The 23,535-nt window shown below is 44.8% G+C and overlaps 1 protein-coding gene across 4 annotated transcripts in view; it reads right to left on the bottom strand.

The window, feature by feature from the left end:
- FGFR1 (fibroblast growth factor receptor 1) overlaps positions 1–23,535 on the bottom strand; it is a 57,624-nt gene that overhangs the window by 32,590 nt on the left and 1,499 nt on the right. For all 4 annotated transcript variants that reach the window (XM_003412524.4, XM_023551105.2, XM_010592444.3 and 1 more), the window contains exon 2: positions 13,823–14,001. In XM_003412524.4, the coding sequence (XP_003412572.1) occupies positions 13,823–13,913 (91 nt within the window). In that variant the 5' untranslated portion in view covers positions 13,914–14,001. The remainder of the gene's footprint in view (positions 1–13,822; positions 14,002–23,535) is intronic.

The raw sequence follows: 23,535 nt of genomic DNA, 5'->3' as shown, positions 1-23,535 counted from the left end.
ATGAGTTGGGGGCTGAAGGGGAAAGCGCACACTCTATCACAGCTAAGAACAACTCTCAGCAATGTCAACATTCCAAATGTCCTAAGGGAAAGCAGTCTAGTTTGAGGTCCTGCCCCAAACTCTTGCTTGAGCCACAGGTGGCTATAACTGGCTAGGTGCAGGTAAAAGAGATTCTGAGTGGAAATCAGGAGGCTCGGGTCTGGTTTCATTTGCCTTCCACTAACTGTGTGATCCCGGACAAGTCACCTCCCCTCTCAGGCCTCAGCTTCATCAAATGTGAAGTGGGAAAGCTGTCCGACTTGACAGAATCTAAGTCCCTTCCATTTCTAACCATTTACATTCCATGTATCGACTGGGCCACTAGATCAAGGGGCACCACTCACTGACACTGCCTGGCAGCACAGAGCTCCCTCTATTGTGGGGGAAAAGAAGAGCCCTCAATTTACCTTTCCTTAAAAGAGGGCATTTTGTTTTGGCTTCAGAGGCACGACCACCAGCACCTTCAACAAATGCTTCCCTCCTTCATTCCTTCTCCCTGGCCATAAGAAGCTTCAGAATGGCAAAGAAGGAACAGCCAAAAGGGTGTGGCTGGCAGAAAGCTGTGAACCCATGTATTTTTAAAGGACTTATTTTACTGTCCTTTTTTGATGCTCATGATATATTATCCCATGAGATTTAGCCAGGCAAATAAATTTTAAAAGTGGATATTTTCACCACAATTAAAAAAAAAAAAAAAAGTGGATTGGGAGTTTGAGGGTAGTAGAGAACAGCTAGCACTCAACTACTAGCTGAAAGTTTAGCAGTTTAAACCCACCCAGAGGTACTGTGTAAGAAAGGCCTGGCGATCTGCTTCTAAAAGGTCACAGCCCTTGAAAGCCTTGGAAACTCTAAGGAGTACTTCTACTCCGCACACATGGGGTGGCCATGGGTTGGAATCGACAATAACAACATGAGACAGACTAAAATTATAAAACAAACGCTGCTTGCAAATGTATACCCTTCAGGCAAATAAGGATAAAACTTCTGAATGGCAAAGAGAGAAGTTCACTCACTAGTTAATACGGGGACCCAACTCTCTTCTAAGGTTCAAAAGGTAATTCCTAAAACCTAAGGAAAATAAACCTTAATTCCAAAAGTAAACTCTGAAGTTTGGCAATAAAGGACCAGAGATTTCTGAAAGCAGAAGGCCCCTTCCACAGAGCTGGAGAGCTAATCAGCATTCCAAAGGTAGTGATAATTGACTTAAAGCCTGAAGCTACAGTACAGCAAGCAGGGCGTTCCAGGAAGTGTCTCCTTCCTTCCAAGGAAAGCTTTTAGACCGTGTTCCCACTCTCTGTCTTTCTCCTTTTCCTCCCCCATACCTCCAAGGCAAACTGACTCAGCTCGCTCCCATCTCCCGGCTTATTTTGTCTTCCTCTCCCTCCCTCCAACCAGTTGCCATCAAGTCGCTTCCTACTGCCGTACCTCAGAGTAGAACTGTGCTCCATAGTTTTCAAGGGTTGATCTTTCAGAAGCAAATCACAAGGCCTTTCTTCCAAGGCCTTGGGTAGACTTGAACCGCCAACCTTCAGGCTAGCAGCCAAGCACATTAACTGTTTGCACCACCCAAGCACCACTGTTTCTAGTCTCTTTGATATTCCTCTTTCTCCCCACTCCTAGTATATGGGTTAGAGTTGTAGTATTGGTTACCATAGACAGGATTCTGGACACTAGCTCCCTTGTTCATTAGCTGTTTAACCTTGGCAAGGTTTTTTTTTGTTTTGTTTTTAACCCCTCTGAGCCATTTCCTAACTGTTAAATGGGAATATGGTAATAATACCTATCTTCGTGGGGTGAGAATCTGTATCAGAGGTTCTCAAAGTGTGGTCCTTGGATGGGCAGCAACAGCATCCTTTGGGAACTTGTTAAAACTATAATGCCTGGGCCCTACCTCAGCATCAAAAGCTCTGGGACTGGAGCCCAGCAGTTAGCATTTTAACAAGCCCATGAGGTAATGCTGTTGATGTTTAGGTGCTGTTGAGTTCGTTCCAACTCATAGCAATCCTATGTACAACAGAATAAAACCCTGCCCAGTCCTGCGCCATCCTCACAATCATTGCTATGTCTGAGCCCACTGTTGCAGCCAGTGTCAATCCATCTCCTCGAGGGTCTTGGTCTTCCTCTTTTTCACTGACCATCTACTTTACCAAGCATGCTGTCCTTCTCCAGGGACTGATCCCTCCTGATAACATGTCCAATGTATATGAGACAAAGTCTCGCCATCCTTGCTTCCAAGGAGCACTCTGGCTATACTTCTTCCACGACAGATTTGTTTGTTCTTGACAGTTCATGCGATATTCAATATTCTTTGCCAACATTATAATCCAAAGGCATCAGTTCTTCAGTTTTCCTTATTCATTGTCCAGCTTTCACATGCATATGAGGCAATTGAATATACCATGGCTGGGGCAGGTGTACCTTAGTCCTCGAAGTGACATCTTTGCTTTATTTATAACACTTTAAAGAGGTCTTTTGTAGCAGATTTGCCCAAGGAAATATGTCATTTGATTTCTTGACTGCCATTTCCATGGGTGCTGGTTGTGGATCCAAGTAAAATGAAATCCTTGACAACTTCAATATTTCCTCCATTTATCATACTGTTGCTTATTGGTCCAGTTGTGAGGATTTTTGCTTGCTTTATGTTGAGGTGTAACCTATAATGAAGTCTTTGATCTTCATCAGGAAGTGTTTCAAGTCCTCTTCGCTTTCAGCAAGCAAGGTTATGTCATCTGCATATGGCCGGTTGTGAGGTGTAACCTATAATGAAGTCTTTGATCTTCATCAGTAAGTGTTTCAAGTCCTTCACTTTCAGCAAGCAAGGCTGTGTCATCTGCATATGGCCGGTTGTTAATGAGTCTTCCTCCAATCCTGATGCTCAGCCCTTCTTCACAAAGTCCCTGAATGGGCAGCATCAGGGTGATGTTCATGCTGCTAAATCTGAATGGACTCTATGGCAACAGGTTTGTTTTGTTTTGTGTTTGAGCTTGAATCCTAGCTCCACCCCTCACTATGACCTTAGATAAATTACTTAACCTCTGTTTCCTCATTAATATGGAAATAAAACCTATGGTCATGGGATTGTCCTAAAGATATTAAGAATGTAAAGTGTGTACTTATTACTATTTTTAAAAACATTTATGCGGGGGGAATTTTTATTGGTACAATTGTTCTGGCTGGTAATTTGGTTCCATGAAAACTTTTAAAATGTAAATACTCTTAGATCAAGGAGTAAATTTTACTTGTAAAAGTATGTTTGCAGCATTAGCTAATGTGTGGTAGCAATAACCATTCTCACCTACCTTCTTACCTGATGACACGGTGGAATTACTACTGAAAAGGGTTGTATTCCTAGTCTCCTTTTTTAAAACTAGAAATTTAGGTGTCTCTTTTCAAAAAGAAAATGGATTGTTGCTTATCTGTGCATGTGCGCATTCATTTAGTTAAAAAGCATTAATTGAGCACCTACTATATACCAGACACTATTCTAGGCGTTGGCATGAATAAAAGACAAAACAAAGCCCCTGCCTTCATGGCACATATGTACCAGTGGAGGCCCACATCCGATGGTCAGTTTGTCCCCCGGCTTTGGGGAACAGACCATCCCCTGTGGCTTCAGATGTTCTTATAATCAGGGTTTAATGTCCTTCTTTGATGCAATCTTCAGATGACTCTTCTTAAATGAGTCATGTAAGATATTTGTGTATCTCCAGTGACAGTAACATTGACCAGGCCTGGGCCTACCCTGTGGTAAGGGTGGAAGCAGGAATGGTATTTGTCCTGGGCCTCACATTCAAGAGGGGCCTCTAAGAATTTTGATGTTTTCTCCGAAACGATTAACAGATAGTCACTGAGAGAACTGAAAGAAAACATTTACCAAACAACTTTCAATCTGTGTTCTGTTCCTGGGGCATACTACAGATGGTATGTGAGAAATTAATAAATATATTTAAAATCCTGTAATTATTCTATGACTAGCCTAATTATACTGTTACATATACTTTTTGTTAAGAGCATTAATTCGTCAGATGTAAAACACTAAGAAGACCAAAATTTCAGAACCTTCCCCTTTTTTCCCTACTTTTTGGTAATATACCAGTAGCCTCAAAAAAATGATAAATGACTTTGGCCTCTCTCAGCCTTTCTGATATGTTTATTTCCCATTCATCAGACATTGCTGGACCACAACCATTTTAGAAGCCATTTCGGTGGCTTCCATCTGCAGGCCATACCAGTACATTGTAGAATAGATGTGACCTACAAAGTAAACTCAGGCGTGGTGTCTTACACTTTGGAGACTTTTGATCCTAGATCTTCTCCAAGTAGGAGTTCTCCGGTTAGAGCAGAAAAGGCAATTTCAGTGAAGTTTTTCTTCTACTGATGATTCTAGGCAGCTCCCAGACCTGTGGCCAATGCATAATCTGATAGTAAAGAGCAGAATGTCACACAAGAAATGACATAAAGCAAGCATCTGTACCTTCCTGTACCTCAAATCACACAAACGTACATACCATCCCAGAAAGGGAGGTGCAGCCAGATTCCTATGAGATAAAGGAGACTGGCCCAACAATGTTTAAATTCCAATGTTGGCCTGTCTGAACTGTGGGGAAACTCACTTTGATATGAAGAGGTAGTGCCACACAGTGGATAAAAGTACTGAAGTTAAGCCCTGGTGGCGTGGTGGTTAAAACTCGGCTGCTAACCAAAGGGTCGGCAGTTCAAATCCACCAGCCACTCCTTGGAAACCCCATGGGGCAGTTTTACTCTGTCTTATATATAACCCTGGTGGTGTAGTGGTTAAGTGCTATGGCTGCTAACCAAAAGGTCGGCAGTTCAAATTCACCAGGTGCTCCTTAGAAACCGTGGGGCAGTTCTACTCTGTCCTGTAGGGTCACTATGAGTCAGAATTGACTTGATGGCAATGGGTTTTTATAGGGTTCCTATGAGTAAGAATCAACTGTAGGGCAAGAGGTTTGTTTCGTTTTTGAGCTTGAATCCTAGCTCCACCCCTAACTGACTATACAGCCTTCGATAAGTTATTTAACTCCTGGAACCTCGGTTTCCTCATGAATATGGAAATAAAACCTATGGTCATGGGGTTGTTCTAAAGGTATTAAGAATGTAAAGCGTGCAGATGTGGTGATTTTTAAAAAAAATTTATTGTGCTTTAAGTGAAAGTTCACAAATCAAGTCAGTCTCTCATACAAAAATGTATATACACCTTGCTATACACTCCTAGTTGCTCTCCCCCTAATGAGACAGCACACTCCTTCCCTCCACTCTATTTTCAGGTCTATTCAGCCAGCTTCTGACCCCCTCTGCCCTCTCATCTCCCCTCCAGACAGGAGATGCCAACATAGTCTCATGTATCTACTTGATCCAAGAAGCTCACTCTTCACCAGTATCATTTTCTATCCCATAGTCCAGTCCAATCCCTGTCTGAAGAGTTGGCTTTGGGCTAACAGAAGATTTGGGGACCATGACCTCCAGGGTCCTTCTAGTCTCAGTCAGACCATTAAGTCTGGTCTTTTTACGAGAATCTGGGGTCTGCATCCCACTGCTCTCCTGCTCCCTCAGGGGTTCTCTGTTGTGTTCCCTGTCAGGTCGGTCATCGGTTGTAGCCAGGTACCATCTAGTTCTTCTGGTCTCAGGATGAGGTAGTCTCTGGTTTATGTGGTCCTTTCTGTCTCTTGGGCTCATAATTACCTTGTGTCTTTGGTGTTCTTCATTCTCCTTTGCTCCAGGTGGGTTGAGACCCATTGATGCATCTTAGATGGCCGCTTGCTAGCATTTAAGACCCCAGAAGCCACTTTCCAAAGTAGGATGCAGAAAGTTTTCTTAAGAGATTTTATTATGCCAATTGACTTAGATGTCCCCTGAAACCATGGTCCCCAAAGCCCCACCCCTACTTACGCTGGCCTTTGAAGCGTTCAGTTTATTCAGGAAACTTCTTTGCTTTTAGTTTTCCAGTTGTGCTGACCTTGCCTGTATTGTGTTGTCCTTCCCTTCACCTAAAATAATTCTTATCTACTATGTAATTAGTAAACACCCTTCTCCCTCCCTCCTTCCCCCTTTTCATAACCATATTTTCTTCTCTGTTTAAACTATTTCTAGAGTTCTTATAGCAGTGGTCTTTGTAGACAATATTTGTCCTTTTGCAACTGACTAATTTCACTCAGCATAATCCCTTCCAGATAAGTCCATGTTATGAAATGTTTCACGGATACATCATTGTTCTTTATCGATGCATAGTATTCTATTGTTTGAATGTACCATAGTTTATTTATCCATTCATCCACTGATGGGCACCTTGGTTGGTTCCGAATTTATTATTATTTTTAAAAACTTTTATTGGTATAATTGTTCTGGCAGGTAATCTGGTACCATGAATCAAAGCTTTTAAAATGCCAATACTCTTAGGTAAATGAGTAAATTTTATTTGTACAAGTATGTTTGCTGCAGTGAAAACTACTGAAAATAACCTAAATGCCTCAAAGTAGAAAAAAAAAAAACTGGGTAAATAGAGAATGCTCACCCATACAATGGAATACTATTAGGCAATATGAAAAAGATTTCTCTGCCTGGCAATCAACACACTTAAGTTACAGTATACACAGCAGAAGGTTATCAGTATATACAGTATAAACTCCATTTTTTTAAAAGTTGAATTTATATAAATGCAAGAAAAACTCTAGAAGAATAGATTCAGTTAATAGTGATTATCTTTGAATAAAGATAATAATAAAAGTTAGTCTCTTTGAAACTCTTAATGGGAATATAAGAATTTTTTCTTCCTCTGCTTATGGGTCTATATTTTCTAAATTTTCTAAGATGAACCCAGATTCTATATCAAAATAATAATGTTTTAAAGGAACAATAAAATGTTTTTTCTGATCGCATTGTTCTGGTAGAAGAACCAAAAAACTCATTGCCGTCAAGTCAATTCTGACTCATAGCGACTCTATAAGAGTAGAACTGCCCCATACGGTTTCCAAAGAGCGCCCGGTGGATCTGAACTTTTGGTTAGCAGCCGTATCTCTCAACCACTACGCTACCAGGGTTTCCGGTGAAAGAAGCTGGTATATATAAAACACATGTAAAAACCTCATATAAAGTTAGGCAAAGTAAGGGCTAGATTAGAAAGTTAAAAAGAAAAAGTGATTAATTTGGAGACAGAGGAAAGCTTCAAGTGGGAGGTGGCTCGTAAGCTAAGCCTCAAAGAATGGGTAGGAATTACCAAAAGTGAAAAGGATAGAGGCGGACATTTTGGGTTAAGAACCAGGATAAACAGTGGTCCTACATGAAAGGAAAAAAGTCTGGTGTGACCAGATGAATGAATGAATAGTGAAGGGAACATTAGCCAGAGGCCAGCTTTTGAGCCTGGAGAAAACCGAGGAAGGGCTAAGCTCTGAATTCCACTTTTGTTTGTTGTGTATCTATTTGAAACTTCAGTGTCGATGCTTTTCCACCTCTTTCCCTGACCAAGCTTATAACCACTAAGTCCATTCCTTGCCAAACTCATTGACCCTCTCACCCACTTTAGCCTCAATGCGCCTACACATCCAGGGCCTGGGAAACACAGACGCAGTCATCGGCAGGGCTCACTGCCCCGACGTTCACCTCGCTTTACACAACCCATCCCAGGAGGTTTGGCTGAGCCACAACATGTGGAGTAAGGAGACAGCACTGAGTTTCAAGCTCTGCCAGAGCTGATCCTTCTCAGTGCCTGGAACTGGACAGACCCCTCACCCCAGCATTCCCCAGTTAGTGGGGCACAAGCCTTTAAATGAAATAACCAGGCACCTTGTTTGGCAACAGAAAGGTGGGTCAAGAACCAGGAGAGGGGAACTCTGAGGGTGGAAGCTCAACATCTTGGTGCTGTATTGGAATCACTAAGAGGCAACAAGCCTACCACAGGAGTTTAGGCAACTGTCCCCCTACTTGGCTGTTACTAGCTGGAAATCAGAGCAAGTTCCAGGATCAGGAGCAGCCCAGACTCCAGAAGGCTTCTCCTAAGAAGCTGAACCAGTTTGAGACTTACCCCAGGTCCTTGAGAGGCCAGGTAGGGCCGTGAACTCTCACCTAAACCACTCAGGCCCCGGGGTGGGGGCTGGGACGGGCAGAGGGAAGAGACCATTTGTGGTAAGACTGTGAACGAGAGCCATCTCTCCAGAATGAATAGCAAGGCCAAGGCAGCTGAATCCAGGAGATCAGCAGAGCCAGAGCAGCTGGGCTTTCCCTGGTCAGCAGGGAAACAGTTGTCTCATTTCCAGGCTTCAGGGAAGGAAGAAAGAGGCAAAGGTGGTGTCCACAGGGTGAGCTGAGCTCCCAGCGGCCCCAGAGGAACGAGGCAATGTAAAAACAGGGCGCAGCTGCTGGTCAGGCTCTCTGACCCCAGGCTTCGGCCTCCCGTATAATGACTCCCCACACTCACTTCTCCCAAAGCCATCCATCACCAGCCCAGACACAAGCCATCACTCACTGCTTCTGGCCTGACCAGGAGCAAGCACCCCAGCTGAGCCCTGCTGACCCACCTCCAGGCTGGGGCCACAGGCTCCAAAAGAAGCCCTGACACTCTCTCCAGTTCCTGCCCACCCTGGCCTGGGTCTCCTGGCCTCCAGGTAGTCACAGAAACCAGGTGACAGAATCATGGCCAGGTTTTTTTTTTTTTTTTTTTTTAATAATTTGGGTACCCTCCCTTCCCCCACTCTCTGCAAGCACTCTGGACAGCCATTTGTTCTTCCCTGAGAAATTCCTCCTCCATGACTTCGGGGAGCTGGCTGGCAAAGCCAGAGTGGAAAATCAGTGAAGCTAATGGTGTAGCAATGCAGAAGCCAGAGCCAAGAACGCAGCCCTGGAGTGGCTTTGCTGCACGGCCCCAGTGTGGTCAAGCAGGACACGTGGGCCCTTCCTTCACATGCGGAGATGTGGGTCCCTCCTGCCCCCACCCAGCCCTGGAACACTTGCAAACACACCCCTCCCAAAGGCACTCTAACCACCCCTCTCTCCGGTGAGAGATCTGGGACAGAGCGGGTCCTCTGGGGAAACCTGGTAGCAAAGCACCCTCCAGACTTCTTCCGGCCTAAATCCTCTGTCCCTGTTCTCAAGTGGGTCATTCAACATCACCTTTTGCTCAACGTAATTCCACTCACCTTGTGGCAGAGGGTGAAGACACTCCTCTTACCATCATCCAGTGTGAATGAGAAGCAAACAGTTCTTCACAGGAAGGAATTACGTTGGGGGGAGAGGTGCACTCCTGCACAGGACACTGGTCCTCAGGCCAGGCCAATTGGCTGTAGCCAGCAGGCTCACGGCATGTCAGGTGCTGGTAGTGGGACACCTTCTGGTACCGATTTGAGGCTCCACTGAAGCCAGACTGAAATGCCTATCCCACTGGACTGAAGAAAAGGAGCCCTGGTGGCATAATGGTTAAGCACTCAGCTAACCAAAAGGTCAGCAATTCAAACTCACCAGCCGCTCTGTGGGGGAAAGATGTGGCAGTCTGCTTCTGTGAAGATTACAGCCTTGAAATCCTATGGGGCAGTTCTACTGTGTCCCACAGGGTCACTATGAGTCAGAACTGACTCAAGGGCAACAGGGTTTGGGCTGAAGGCAGCTGCAGGACCCCCATGGGGGAGCTGGCTGTCTGGGACAGCCAAGACCCTATAACTTGAGGCCGCGGCAATGCCTCTGGCACCACTCGTGGCCTCTTCCCCACGGGCGCAGGTTTCTGCAGAACACAAAGCCCTGCTTTGTGGTGCACGGCATCCAGGGGGCTTGCAGCCAGAAATGGAAACGTGCGGCTTTTCCATTAAGTGTAACCTCTCCCCCTTCAACCGGCCACCACACTCCTTCAAATCTGGGTGGGTGGGAGGAGCTGTAAAACCCCAGCCCATTAAATCGTTTATTAGTTGCCGGTTTCTGAGCATGCAGTTAAGTATTTTGAGACTGCCAGTCTCACATACTATCCCCCCCCCACCATGGGGTCTGGAGTGTCTAACGTACAATACTGCTGTAGAGGGGGCGGGACCCCACCTCTAACTTTAACAAGTGGCCTTGCAGGCCGTTTTGAATTCATACACTTGCCATCCCCCAAGGCTTCTTCTAAAAGAAAAAATATATGAAAACACCCTCCCTGAGATCAACATTTCTTTCAAGTTGGTGCTTATCTTTTTTAAGGGCATTCTACCCCTTGGCCCATGACCCGACTTACTTGTATCCACACAATCCCCTCCCCCTCCAAGCCTTATCTGAAAGAAGCTTCCAAAAACCAAAACCCAGTGCAGTCTAGTCAATTCCAACTCATAGAAACAAGCTTAGATTCTGTTAAGATCCCAAACTAGAGAAGGGAAAGGAGAGGGAGAAAGAGAAGGAGGCTGGTTTTCCTGGAACCCTTATTAAATAAACTTTCCAAGAGAGCAAGAAACTCCAGGCCCCTCCCCAATCCCTCAGGAGTGTCTGCAAACTGCTAGCATTGCATTAAACTGGGGGAGGGGCTTCCGACACACTACAGTGAAGTTTTTTTAAAGGGGAAAATCTCTCTGAGTGTGAGCAGAGTTTTTGGTAGTTTTCTTTAAACTTGTTGATAAAACCTTTATACATAAATTATACTCTTTTTTGAGAACAGTAGTAGCAGTATGATTTAATAATTGGCAGGGCCAAGCTCATACAGTAACACTTAACATTTGTAAGACAGCTTATATTTTACCAGTACCGGCTACCACTGAGTCGATTCAGACTCACAGTGACCCCATGTGCTGTCTCAGGAAAATGTACCAAACAACCGCCATTTATTGCTCACTGACTATACACCAGACAGGGTCCTAAGAGCTTTGCATACATTATCTCATTTGAGATTCACAGTGACCTAGTGAGCAGAGGTATTCATTATCTCTATGTTTTATAGAGAGGCCAAGGAACTTTCCAAGGAGCCAACAGTAGGTAAAAAGTGGAGCCAGAATCAAAACTAAGGCAGTTGAAGGAAAACATGCCTACGAAGACTTGAACGTGCGTGTTCAGTGCAGTTTTATTCGTAATAGTCAAAGTGGTTAGGCGAATGGACGTAAAGATCTAGATACATCCATACAAGAGACTGCTACTCAGCAATGAGAAGTAACAGACTGACACAGGCAACCACATGCGTGAATTGCAAAAACATTATGTTGAGCAAAAGAAGTGAGACACAAAAGAGAACATGCTGGACGATTCCATTTATATGAAATTCTAGAACAGGCAAAACTAATCTATAGTGATATAAAATAGGTTGGTGGCTGCCTTGGGCCAGCAGTGAGGAACATTACCTGAAAAGAGGCATGAGGGAAGTTTTTGGGGTGATAGAAATGTTCTATATCTGGATTGGGGTGATGTGTGGGGTGTGTGCATTTGTCCCAACGCATCAAACTGTACGTTTAAAACTGGTACATTTTATAGTAGATAAATTATACCTCAATTAAGTTGATTTAAAAAAATCCAGGCAATCTAACTTCAGTCTTTACTGCTACACAGCTACCTCTCCTAGTCCTTCCCTCCTAGGCTTGGAGCCTGTACTTTGTCCTCATCATGACCTTCAATTCAGCTCCCTGGCTCCACCTTCCACACGTGGGTCACTGCTTCTGGCTTCCTTTTCCTTTCTGGATCCACAACCAGCCACTTAACTGACCTCCTCCACCCACTACCACCACCTAGAATATGCTCCTCAGCCTGCTACCTCCCCTTCCTGCTTACGAGTGCCTGCCCTAGATCTATACTGTTCACTTTCTCTACCCTCTGTTCTTGGGCTGCAAAAGATTTTGTTGGATAAAAAATAATAATTTAGGGCTCATCATAAACTCATATTCTCAACTCTTATCCATTTACACAGTGGCTGTAGTCTCACCCCATCTTGTCTTTGTCCCTACAGTCACCCAGAGTCGACGTGCAACCTTCTTAAACCTCTAGATTCAGTTTCTAGAAAACTCTATTATTTTTTTCTCTCCCCTTTCCTCGTGGCCCCCACCCTATTTCATATCCTCACTTCCTCTAGCTGGACATTCAAAACAACCTTCTAATTCATCTTTCTGGAAACAGTGGTAGTAGCAGTAACTATACAACTAACACTATACTCCTAAGGGCTTTATCCGGGTTATCTCCTTTAATCCTTTACTATTGTTCCCATTTTACACATGAGCGAACTAAGGTGTAATGTGTTCAAGTAAACTGTCAAAGCAAGTAAAGCAGCTATTAAGTGGCAGGGCCGGATTCAAACACAGGTGCCTCTGACTCCTTCCTCCCGCCCACTCAAATTCAGCTGCCAGATTAATTTTCTGAAAAGATGAATCACATCACTAACTGTAAAACTTTTTCATGTTTCCCAGCATCTTCCCATTTAAGTACAGTTTCCTTAGCAGGGCCTTAAGGACTTTCATATGCTAACTCAATCCAACTTTTCCAACCATCATTTCCCAGAACTACTCACCTCACCAGGCAAGTGCTCTCCACACACCTTACACATCGTGCCTCAGTGCCCTCACTCAATATGTTCCACCTGAGATACCCTTAATTTCCCTCTTCCAAATCCCTTCCCATCCTTCAAGACCCACGTTCCTGCTTGACCCTGTATTTTGTTATAACTCTGCTATATAGTTTAAACCCAGTCTACTTTTAGTTACGTCTGTGCTTGTCTCTCCCTTACCTGATTGTAAGCTCCCTGTGGGGGAGAGACAGTCTCTCCTTGCTTTGAGTCTCCAGCATGTTCTAGCTCAGGTGTTGCCTTATTTATTCAGTTACTGAATAAAACATTAATCTGCTTACTTCACTCTTTGTACCTTCTGGCAAGTCTCACACACCCTTTCTTCCCCACCACCACACAAGTGGACACATTTTCTCACTCACCATTCATCTTTTAATTAAGGTTCTGCCATCCAAGACTGATGGACGGCCCTTTATACACAGCCACCATGTCACATGCACACCCGAGCCTTTTACCCACTGCCTGCCAACCTTCTCTAAGTGACCAGCCAAGGAATCACAAGTCACGCTGCATCTGGCAGTAGAAATGCCCAAATACCAATTCTCAAAGATCCTTGAAAGCCACCAGGTATGCAGTACCTGTAATCGCCATGAGGTGCTTTCTCAATTCAAGCAAGTTCCATAAGCAGCAGGACAAGTCCTTCCTGTTACTAATAATCCCTCTGAATTTTCAACACCAGCTCCCATACCCCAGTGTGCTCCCAGTTCTCAGTCTCTGGGAAATACCACAAACAGTACAAATCCAAAGAAAACCACTTAGCAGACCCCCAAACAGTACCCATGAGACATGGTCAAGGAGGGCAAAACAGCAGGCTCCTGGCCATAACTGCTGACTGTTACATGTGTCTTTAGAACCATTTTCTAGAACCCAGAGGCCCTTATCAAGCCCCACATCCCACAACGTCCCCTGTAGTCTGGTCCAAGTTCTAAATTCGTTTTCATAGGTCACTCACTTCCCATTCTACTCCGCAATCCCATTTTATACATCACCTAGGTTATGGAGCCAGTTCTAGGGTCCCAGCCAGGAGCTCTTTTCTCAGGAAGAGAAATGCATAAAACCCACCCCGAGCCTGTCATCTCTGGCAAATGGCTGTCAGCAGCCTTCATGAACCCAACCTTGATGAATTTGGTTATGTTTGTAACCAGATCCAAGCCAGCTTAGATGGCTTGAGAGTGTTTCCACCTGAAATGGAGCTTTCCCAGTGACCATATCACCTCTGTTCAACGCACCCTGTTTCTGAGGTCTAGAGTCTGGGCTGGCCCTCAGCCCATGCCTTACCTTGTTCAGGCAAGGTTGGGGCCGGCCTGGCAGTACACAGTGTGGCTGTGACCAGCACAGCCCAGAAGAGGAGGCACTTCCAGCTCCACATCCCAGTTCTGCAGTTAGAGGTTGGTGACAAGGCTCCACACCTCCATGGGGACTCCACCTGGAGCTCGATCCTCCTTCTCAAGCTGACTCTGGGGAAAGAGAACACCAAAAAGTTAGGAGGGTCTGGGCGGGAGGGGAGGCAAGAAGTAAGGAAGGCAAATCAGGTCACATTGCCACCTGACCAGAAAGATGCTTAAAATACTAATGTACCCCTTTAGGCAAAAGAAAACAGCTAGGATCCTACCCAAATGTTGAATTAAAGGTTACAGGTCTTAATTAGACAAAACCAACCAACCAGTTGCTACAGAGTCAGTTCCAACTCACGGCGATCCCATGTGTGTCAGAGTAGACCTGACTCCATAGGGTTTTCAATGGTTGATATTTTGGACTCAAACTGCCAGCCTTTCATTAGCAGCCAAGTGCATGAACTGTGTGCGCCATCAAAGGACTCCTGATTAGACCAAGAGGTGCTTTAATTCAATTCTACAACTATTTATTGATTGTAGACTATGTACAAGCCCTGCTGGGAAAATCCTCACGAAGTTCTCCAAAGGGTAAGGTATAAGGAAAACAAGTTAGAAGGAAAATGAAGGGCCTCATCAGAGTCCTAAGTAGCTCTGCCACTGTGTGAACCATCTGAGTTATTCAGAGAACCAACTTCCTGGAACATGCACTAATGCAGTGATTCACAAAATATGCTGGGATCTCAGGGGACAAGTATGCTGGTGCCTCCACCAGTCTTAGGACTTCACTCAGTCTTGGACAAGTTAATTAATCTCTTTGGTGAGGAGGAAAAGAGATAAAGAATTATGGAAAGAGCCAAGGACCAGGAAATGGAAGGCGTTGGTTCTAGCCTCAGTTTGGACTCAAGTAGCTGTGTGACTCAAATAAGATGCTGAACTTCTCTGGGCCTATGCCATGAGGAAGTTGAAACAAACGATCCCCAGGGTTCTTTTTACCTATGAAACGATATGAATCACAAGGATCTCTAGTTCTATCAGCCTCCCTAACAGATGGACCCTCACTACTTAAAAGAGCCTCAAAGTGTGGAACCCTGAGGCGGATTTAGTTCTCCTCCCTGATGCTGAAAGGTGACAGCTGATATGGGGCAGAAATGAGTTCAGAAGGGCGAGAGGGTCCTACTGAAGAGTCAAGGGCTCTTACAAGGGCTGACTCAAAGGTGGCTCATGCCAGCCCCAGTTAGAAGCACAGACTCTACAGCTCTTCACCCTTCTCAGGGCTGGAGTGGTAAAAGTTTAAATTCCTTGGGGTCTTAAAGAACAGATCATTGCTTCTAAACATTTACCAAGTGACCAGACATTCTGGGCACTGTTCGGGCTACGCGGGGGTGACCACCTCTGTCTTCCGGGTGGCTTTTGTCCTTAATGCTCTAGGGAACCATCTGAGTTATTCAGAGAATCCACTTCCAGGGTCTATGTCCTAATGTGCTGCATTAGCCCTGCCTCCCCGAGCCAGGCTGGGCCCCTCGCGAGTGGCAGCAAACCCCATGGATTCCTGGCTCTGTCCACATGTGCTCACTAGCAGGCGTGTGCAGGCACAACCACTAGCTCCCTCCCAAGGAGTACGAATTTTTTTTTTCAAATCAAAGGAGAAATAAACATTTCTCTTTTGTTTTTCTAAATTTAGGAAAAGGGCTGGAAGGACAGAATGGAACTCATGTTTACTGAATACTGACTATGTGCCAAGCATGTACTACGACTATTTATAACTATAAAATTTCCTTTATCCTCCACGACAGACTTACGTGGCGTAGGACTAATTATGAGGTGGACTTGACAGCAATGGGTTTGGATTTTTTTTTTAATTTAAGCAATGTAGAAACTGAGACTCAGTGAGGTGAAATAGTTAGTTCAAAGACATGCAGCTCAGAAGCCAACACAACTAACTCTCTTCACCCAGGTTTTCAGGCGCTAGAAGACACACCAAAAAAACAAACCAAACCCGCTGCCATCAGGTCAATTCTGACTCATAGCAAACCTACGGAACAGGGTAGAACTGCCCCACAGAGTTTCCAAGGAGCTCCTGGTGGATTCGAACTGCTGACGTTTTGGTTAGCAGCTGTAGCACTTAGCTGCTAGGCCACCAGGGTTTCCGCTAGAGGACAGGGTGGGTGGGAGGAAACACATAAGGGATTCATCAAAACCTGGCTCTATCTGACTCAAACTCATTTTTTTTCCAAAGGACATCCCTGTGCCATGAAGAAACCGGGTAAACAAGAGACAAACGAGGCGTAACTCTTGGAACATGAGTTATCTATTCTCAATTCTTTTGATTGAAAGAAAGAACCCCAGAAGCAGATCACAGCCATGCCGCCTAGGACATGAGATGGGGCACAGCCCCAGGCCTGGAGTAGAAGTGATGCTCGTGAAGGACACCCCTAAACCACATGCCCCCATCTAACTATATCCCAAAGGTACACTGTGCTGTGCAGGCCCGTTACCCACAGAGGGGCCGCAGGTTAAGAGAAACTAAGCACCACAGGAAGTACCAGAGTTAAAGATGAGTTTCTAGTATCCAACAGGAAAGGGTGGTATCATCCTTAGATGATTAAGCTTGCTTTCAAATGTACCAGATAAGCAGCTTCCACAGCCACTCGGTCACTCTGTCCCCTGACGAACCCGCCCACCACCTCAGAGGCACACTGCCCTGTTTAGCTCTGTGATCCACGCGCTTCAAACTAATCTGGCAGCTTCCCTCCGACTCATTCTCAAAAAGGTACAAAAGTCTCCTCCTCTGCTATAACTTAACCTCTCTGGGCCCTAAGTTTCCCATCTGGAAAACAAAAGGTGGTGAGAAAACTCAGCATCCTGGGTTTTTTTCTGGAGGCACCAACTCCTGGAATAAGAAGGTAAGTGGGTACACACTCCATTCCACAACCCTGCAGAAAACACAACTCACACAAGCAGCTACTCCACATACTATCTGGAACCCTGGGGATTGCCACCTTCTCCTTTACCTTCTTCTCATTTTACTAATTAATAAATTCTTTAAATTCCCTTCGGGATAGTCTCCTTCCTTCACTGCTTGACAGATGTGACCTGTAGCCTCACAGGTGTACCCAGCAGCTTCCTCAGAAACCCTGCCATGGCTCTACCCTCAGTCTCTCCAGTATCAGTCAGGTCTCCAGAGACATGCAGCCCAACTCCACCTGGGTGCAGAGGTCCTCTCTGGGGAGTGGAGGGGGTAAAAAGACATCTCCATTTCCCACTCATCTCAGGCAGCTAAAATATTTGCCCAGCCTATTTGCATATCACAGGTGGTCATGAATATCAAACGGGTCATTTGGGTCTAAGTGCCTGCTCTTCCCTAAGAACTAATTCAATATAAGATGGGGATTGTATCTGCTGAGAAAGCAGAGGCTAGGCCATATGACCTTGCATCTCTCCCTAATTCTATGACATAAGATTCTATGACAATAAGATCTCCTTATCCAAAAATGATGTAAGGGAAATTAGCTGATGAGTTCAGGGCAAGCCTCTTTCTGTTCTCTGAAGAAAGTAACAAATGAATTATTGCTCTTCCATTTATGAGCCTTCCACCCTAGGACAAGTCACTGAACCTATCTGAGCCTCAGTTTCCCACCTGTTGGCAGGGGCCAGAATATTTGCCCAGCCTACATCACAGGTGGTTATGAAGATTAAATGGGCAGCCTGGGTGTAACTGCCTACTCTCTCCTCTCTAAAGTACTAATCAAATGTAAAGAATTATAAATGTGCTTTGGGCCACTCCCTAATAGCACTCTCTAGAGATTTTGGTAATTGGTGGCAGAAGGACATGTACTTCCCTTCCCAAAGGTATTTCTCACCATTCTTAGTTGTCAGGTGCTGTCAAATTGGTTCCAACTCATAGTGACCCTACGTTCAACAGACTGGAACACTGCCTGGTCCTGCACCATCCTCATAATCATTGTTATGCTTGAGCCCATTGTTGTAGCCACTGTATCAATCCATCTTGTTGAGGGTCTTCCTCTCTTTCAAAAATGAAAGGCTGGTCCCTCCTGATAACATGTTCAAAGCACATGAGATCAAGTCTCACCATCCTCACTTCTAAGGAGCATTCTGGCTATACTTCTTCCAAGACAGATTTCTCACTATCCACCTTCACAACCTGTACTGTAGACCTAACTGTCCCACTTGGGACCACTAGCCACATGCAGCTATTGAGCACTTGAAGTATGGCTAGTTGGAATTGATAGGGTTGCTACAAGGTGGAATTGACTCAATGGCAACAGGTATGGCTTTTGATTTGTCAATGTAAAAAACCCATTGAATTCTGAAAACTTGACATTTTAAAAAAAGAATGTAAAGTATCTCATTATAATTTTTTTATATTGACTGTATGTTCACACTGGTCACCAGGAGTAGAAATTGATTCAACTGCAACTAACAACAAACATGTTCCAATGATAAGCTTTTTGATATACTGGGTTGTTGTTGTTAGGTGCCATCCAGTTGGTTCCAACTCACAGCGACCCTATGTACAACAGAACAAAACACTGCCCGGTACACTGCCCGGTCCAGCGCCATCCTCACAACTGTTGCTATATTTGAGCCCATTGTCGCAGCCGCTGGGTCAATACATCTCATTGAGGGTCTTCCTCTTTTTTGCTGACCCTGTACTTTACCAAGCATGATGTCCTTCTCCAGGGACTGATTCTTCCTGATGATATGTCCAAAGTATGTGAGACGCAGTCTCGCTTTCCTTGCTTCTGAGGAGCATTATATGCCTATATTTCTTCCAAGGGAGATTTATTTGTCCTTTTGGCAGTCCATGGTATATTCAATATTCTTTGCCAACGCCATAATTCAAAGGTATCAACTCTTCTTTGGTCTAGCTTCCACATGCACATGAGGCAACCGAAAACACCATGGCTTGGGTCAGGCACCCCTTAGTCTTCAAGGTGACATCTTTGCTTTTTAACACTTTAAAATAGTTTTTTGCAGCAGATTTGCCCAATGCAACGCATCATTTGATTTCTTGACTGCTGCTTCCATGGGTGCTGATTGAGGATTCAAGTAAAATGAAACTCTTGACAACTTCAATCTTTTTTCCATTTATCATGATGCTGCTTATTGGTCCAATTGTGAGGATTTTTGTTTTCTTTATGTTGAGGCGTAATCCATACTGAAGGTTATGATCTTTGATCTTCATCAGTAAGCGCTTTAAGTCCTCTTCACTTTCAGCAAGCATGGTTGTGTCATCTGCATATCGCAGGTTATTGATGAGTCTTCCTCCAATCCTGATGTCCTGTCCTTCTTCATATAGTCCAGCTTCTTGGATTATTTGCTCAGCACACAGATCGAGTAAGTATGGTGAAAAGATATGACCCCGACACACACCTTTCCTGACTTTAAACCACCCAATATCCCCCTGTTCTGTTGGAACGACTGCCTCTTGGTCTAAGTACAGGTTCCTCATGAGCACAATTAAGTCTTTTGGAATTCCCATTCTTCCCAATGTTATCCATAATTTATTATGATCCACACAGTCGAATGCCTTTGCACAGTCAATAAAACGCAAGTAAACATCTTTCTGGCATTCTCTATTTTCAGCGAGGATCCATCTGATATCAGCAATGATATCCCCGGCTTCACATCCTCTTCTGAATCCGGCTTGAATTTCTGGCAGTTCCCTGTCGAGGTTCTGCTGCAGCCACTTTTGAATGATCTTCAGCAAAATTTTACTGGCGTGTGATATTGGGTCAAGTCAAGTATATTATGAAAATCTAAAAAGTTAAAGGATAGGTTTTACCTGTTTCTTTTCAATTAATTTTAAACATGGCTACCAGAAAATTTTAAATGACATGTGGCTCACATTACATTTCTATTGGACAGCACAGCCCTAGACAACATCCATGCCTCTGCACAAGTGTTTCTTCTTTGCTCTTCATCTTCAATGGACCAAGTCTTTCCTATTCCTCTGAGCTCCACCTAAAGAAGCCACCTTTTCCACAAGCCTTTCTTGAACCTTCTGGCTGGAGGATCTCACTCCTCTGAAAGTACAAAACAGATTACCAACCCCTCACACGTGGCGCTCATTATTTCATCTTGTTATTTATGTACCCCCCCCCTTCTTCATGGGACTGCAAGTTCCCTGAGGGCAGGGTCTGTACCTGACTGATCTTCGTTAATCAGCATCTAATATGTACACAGTAACCAAACCAAATCAGCTCCTGTGGAGTTGATTCAGGTTCACGGTGATCCCAAGTATTTCAGAGTAGAGCTGTGTCTCAAAGTTTCTAATGGCTGTGGTTTTTGGGAAGCAGGCCACCAGGCCTTTCTTCTGAGGCATCTCTGGGCGGATTCAAGCTATCTTTCTGTTAGTAGCTGAATGCTTAACCATTTGCCCCACCACCCTATTTGTTAACTGGATGATGAAGAGATATATAAAAAGGAAAAAAAAAGAACAACACTGATACAGTCTTCCAGAAAAGAGGTTGAGAAAGAAAAGCACAGCCAGTATTCCTCAATTAGTCAGCCAAACTCTGTAGTACAAGGAATACCAACCGGGAAATTTTTTTAGATGTCTTGATTCCTCCAAATTGTGGAAGTAACACCAAAACATTAACTCCCTTTAGATGGGAATGAAACTTACTTCTTAACAGAAATAAATGGTCACTGTTGGGAGTGGCAGGACAAGTACTTCACAAACATTTGAAAAAAGTTATGCAGCTCAGCTTGCAAAATTTTAGTTGGCCCAAGGAAAACTAATTTTTATTTTATTTTATTTTAATTTTGAGTCTCTCTAAGAAAGTGTCCAAATATCTTTGGGAGTGAAAGGTATATAACAAATCAGTAATAATAAGTGAAACACTAGCAGCTCCACCATAATCTAGGAAACCTTGCTAGAGAAGACAGGATATGCTAGTGGAACATCACCAGCCGTGGAGTTGAACATATAGGTGAGTGTTATTTACTGGAGTGGAAGAGCAAACACAACCTCTTCAATTGCATGGGGGAGGAATGGAGGAGAGATGGATTAAGAATTTCTGTTTAAGTTGATATAACTTTGGGGAGGAAAATAAATATCTCAGCCAAAGTCCTGGTATTTAATCCTCTCTGAAAACAGCAGAATCTTCTCTAAAGCTCTACATCTGGACTCTAATGAGAGTCCAGATGTATTTGGACCTTTTACAGAGCTCTTCGGAAGACCAGTTCCCAAGAGGAAATTAAACTCATCTGAAGTGATCAGAGGCCGTTTCAGAACAAAACTTTTGAATCCATTCTATTCTATCTCTTTTCCCCCATCAGCCAACAGGCTCCAACTTTCCAAGGGAGCTCTTTAACTCACTCTCTATCCAACAGCAATATTGATGAGAGACATTAAAAATGGAGGCAAGAAGAAAGTACTCAGAGAAGTGGGCTGCTGAAACCCCAAGCTCCCGAGAGCAAATCTCCCATCTTACGAGTTTTGTTTCAGGTCAATATCCAAAGCAACCAACCAAAAAGCACACAACTAAAAGCAAAGCCCCATGGATTTTCCTTGGTCTCCATGGCTGGAGTCTGCCTACCTATTGCTCAATTCAATTTTTCTGCTCTCTTGATTTCACCAGGAATAAAGCTAGCCCAGGATTAGGGCCTCCTAGATATAGTCTTATCTTTTCCCCTACATTGGGTGGGACAATAGCATCTTAGATGCTCCTTCTTCATTTCTTCTTGTGCCTTTGCTTCACTTGTTATTCAAAGGGCGCCTGACAAAACTTTCTAACATCCTCGATGGCCAGAGGCCAAGGAAAATAAACACCCTAAGACTGTGTACTTTGGGACCAAAGGAAATGAGAGGGTATCCTATCCACTTTGGCCCATGGTCCCATTATGAAAACTGCCGGCATCATAAAAGCAGGCAGTGAATACACGTGTCCAAGTCATTCTCCACCCGGATGGTGCTCATTAAAAAGCTGACACTCAGCTATGACTAAGAGTAAATGCAACATATTTCAAGGAGCTCCTCACTGATGTAGTACACAAACATCCCAGCTGGAACCAGGCCCCAGCAGCCTCCCCAGTTCCGAACACCCAGAACACCCAGCACTCCGAAGGTCAGCGGCAGCCCTGGAGCCTCTCCCAACCAACTGGGGAGAAATGTGTAAACAAGTCATTAGAAAGGCCACCAGGACAGACAGTCTGCAGTGACAGAGTTTGCTCTCTCTGGTCACTGAAAGGAAGAGAGATGACCCAGGCTTGGGGGTAATTAGCTAGACCCAGGCACATCCCACGGGACCCTGCTACTTAGCTTTTAAACTAGCCTCAGAGAGGAAACTGGGATATTGGCCCAGGGGGGGAAATGGCTACTTTCTGCTAAACCTTCTCAAGGCTAAGGTTCTACAATTTAAACAGTATTCCAAAAAAAGCACGGGTCCGGAGGTGCACAGGGCATAGCACATCTGGGAGGGAAACAGTCACCTTAATTACCATGTCTAGAGAAAGTGCGATTTCATTACAGCCTCCAAAACTACCGCCCAAAGAAGGAAACCAGAGAAGTGTTTTCAATTTGAAAGAGACTGCAAGGGAGAGGGCGAGAGAGACCAATTCTTCCCACCTTCTCTCAAGTTTGGACCAGAAGGTGCTTTCCTGCCTCAAAGGCTGTTACAAAAGGACAACTCAACAATCCAACCCCGGCTTTCAAACCTGTAGCCTGTAGCCGTAGCCGTTATTTATTTAAATGGTCAAGTGCCCCACTTTCGTTTCCGGGGGCTGCAGCCCAAATAACTCCTTGAAAACACACAGGGAGCGCCTCTAGCAGCAGCAGTCCCACCGCCTTCGCACGCCCCCACCCTCGGCCACTGGACACTGAGTGCAAAAGGGACGTGTGACTGCCATCGCTGGGGCAGCCCCAGACCGGCTTCTCGGAGGGACCGCGGGCTCCGGACAGGGGCAGACAGTTTCGCAGCTCCAGCGATAACTGAAGGAAGCAGACAGCAATGCTTTGGTTCCAGAAACTTCCATCAGGGCCAATCTTGGGTCAGACCCACGGCCAAAGAGGCCTTCTCTGGCAGATGAACCATTCGTAAGTGCCACCCCCCAAAACCTTGGCCCCATCTCCCACGACGTCTCTTTTTTCTACACAATCTAGAAAGCATCCCAACCATCACCAACGGCTGAAACTAAAGAACGTGGGATCCAAGTCAACTTTCTTTTCTCCCCGAATCCCACCTCATTCTCAAGTCTCTAGAAATTTTAAGGGCGGAGGTGGCAAGAACGTGTTGAAGAGTCCTAATTTTCATTTGGGGGAGGGGAGGAAGAAGGATGGTAATAATGTGGCTTCGGTGTACCCGTGTGGGGTGAAACGGAACCAGATGCGGCTGCTACATCTGGAAAACGGAAAAAGGAAAAAAAAAAAAAGTGTTGCGGGAGAAAGACACCGCAGAACTGTTTTTTGTTTTGTTTTGTTTTTAAAGGGCTAATAGCTCTGGGCCCAGAAAGGACATATCGGTTTCCCTCCCACTCCACCCCATCACCCCAAAAAGAGGTGCCTGGCTGCCTTCTCATGGTGTGTTGTATGAGCCCCACCTAAAACGTCAATAAATTCCTCTGCAAAAAAGGGTTCTAGCCCCCCTTCTCCCCACCCCAAACATAACGTGAGGGGGCAGCGGGGAGCAGAGG

This window comes from Loxodonta africana, chromosome 19 (assembly GCF_030014295.1).
Source record: "Loxodonta africana isolate mLoxAfr1 chromosome 19, mLoxAfr1.hap2, whole genome shotgun sequence".
NCBI lineage: Eukaryota > Metazoa > Chordata > Mammalia > Proboscidea > Elephantidae > Loxodonta > Loxodonta africana.
Note: the sequence above shows the minus strand (reverse complement) of the source record. Positions and strands in the feature narration are given on the sequence as shown.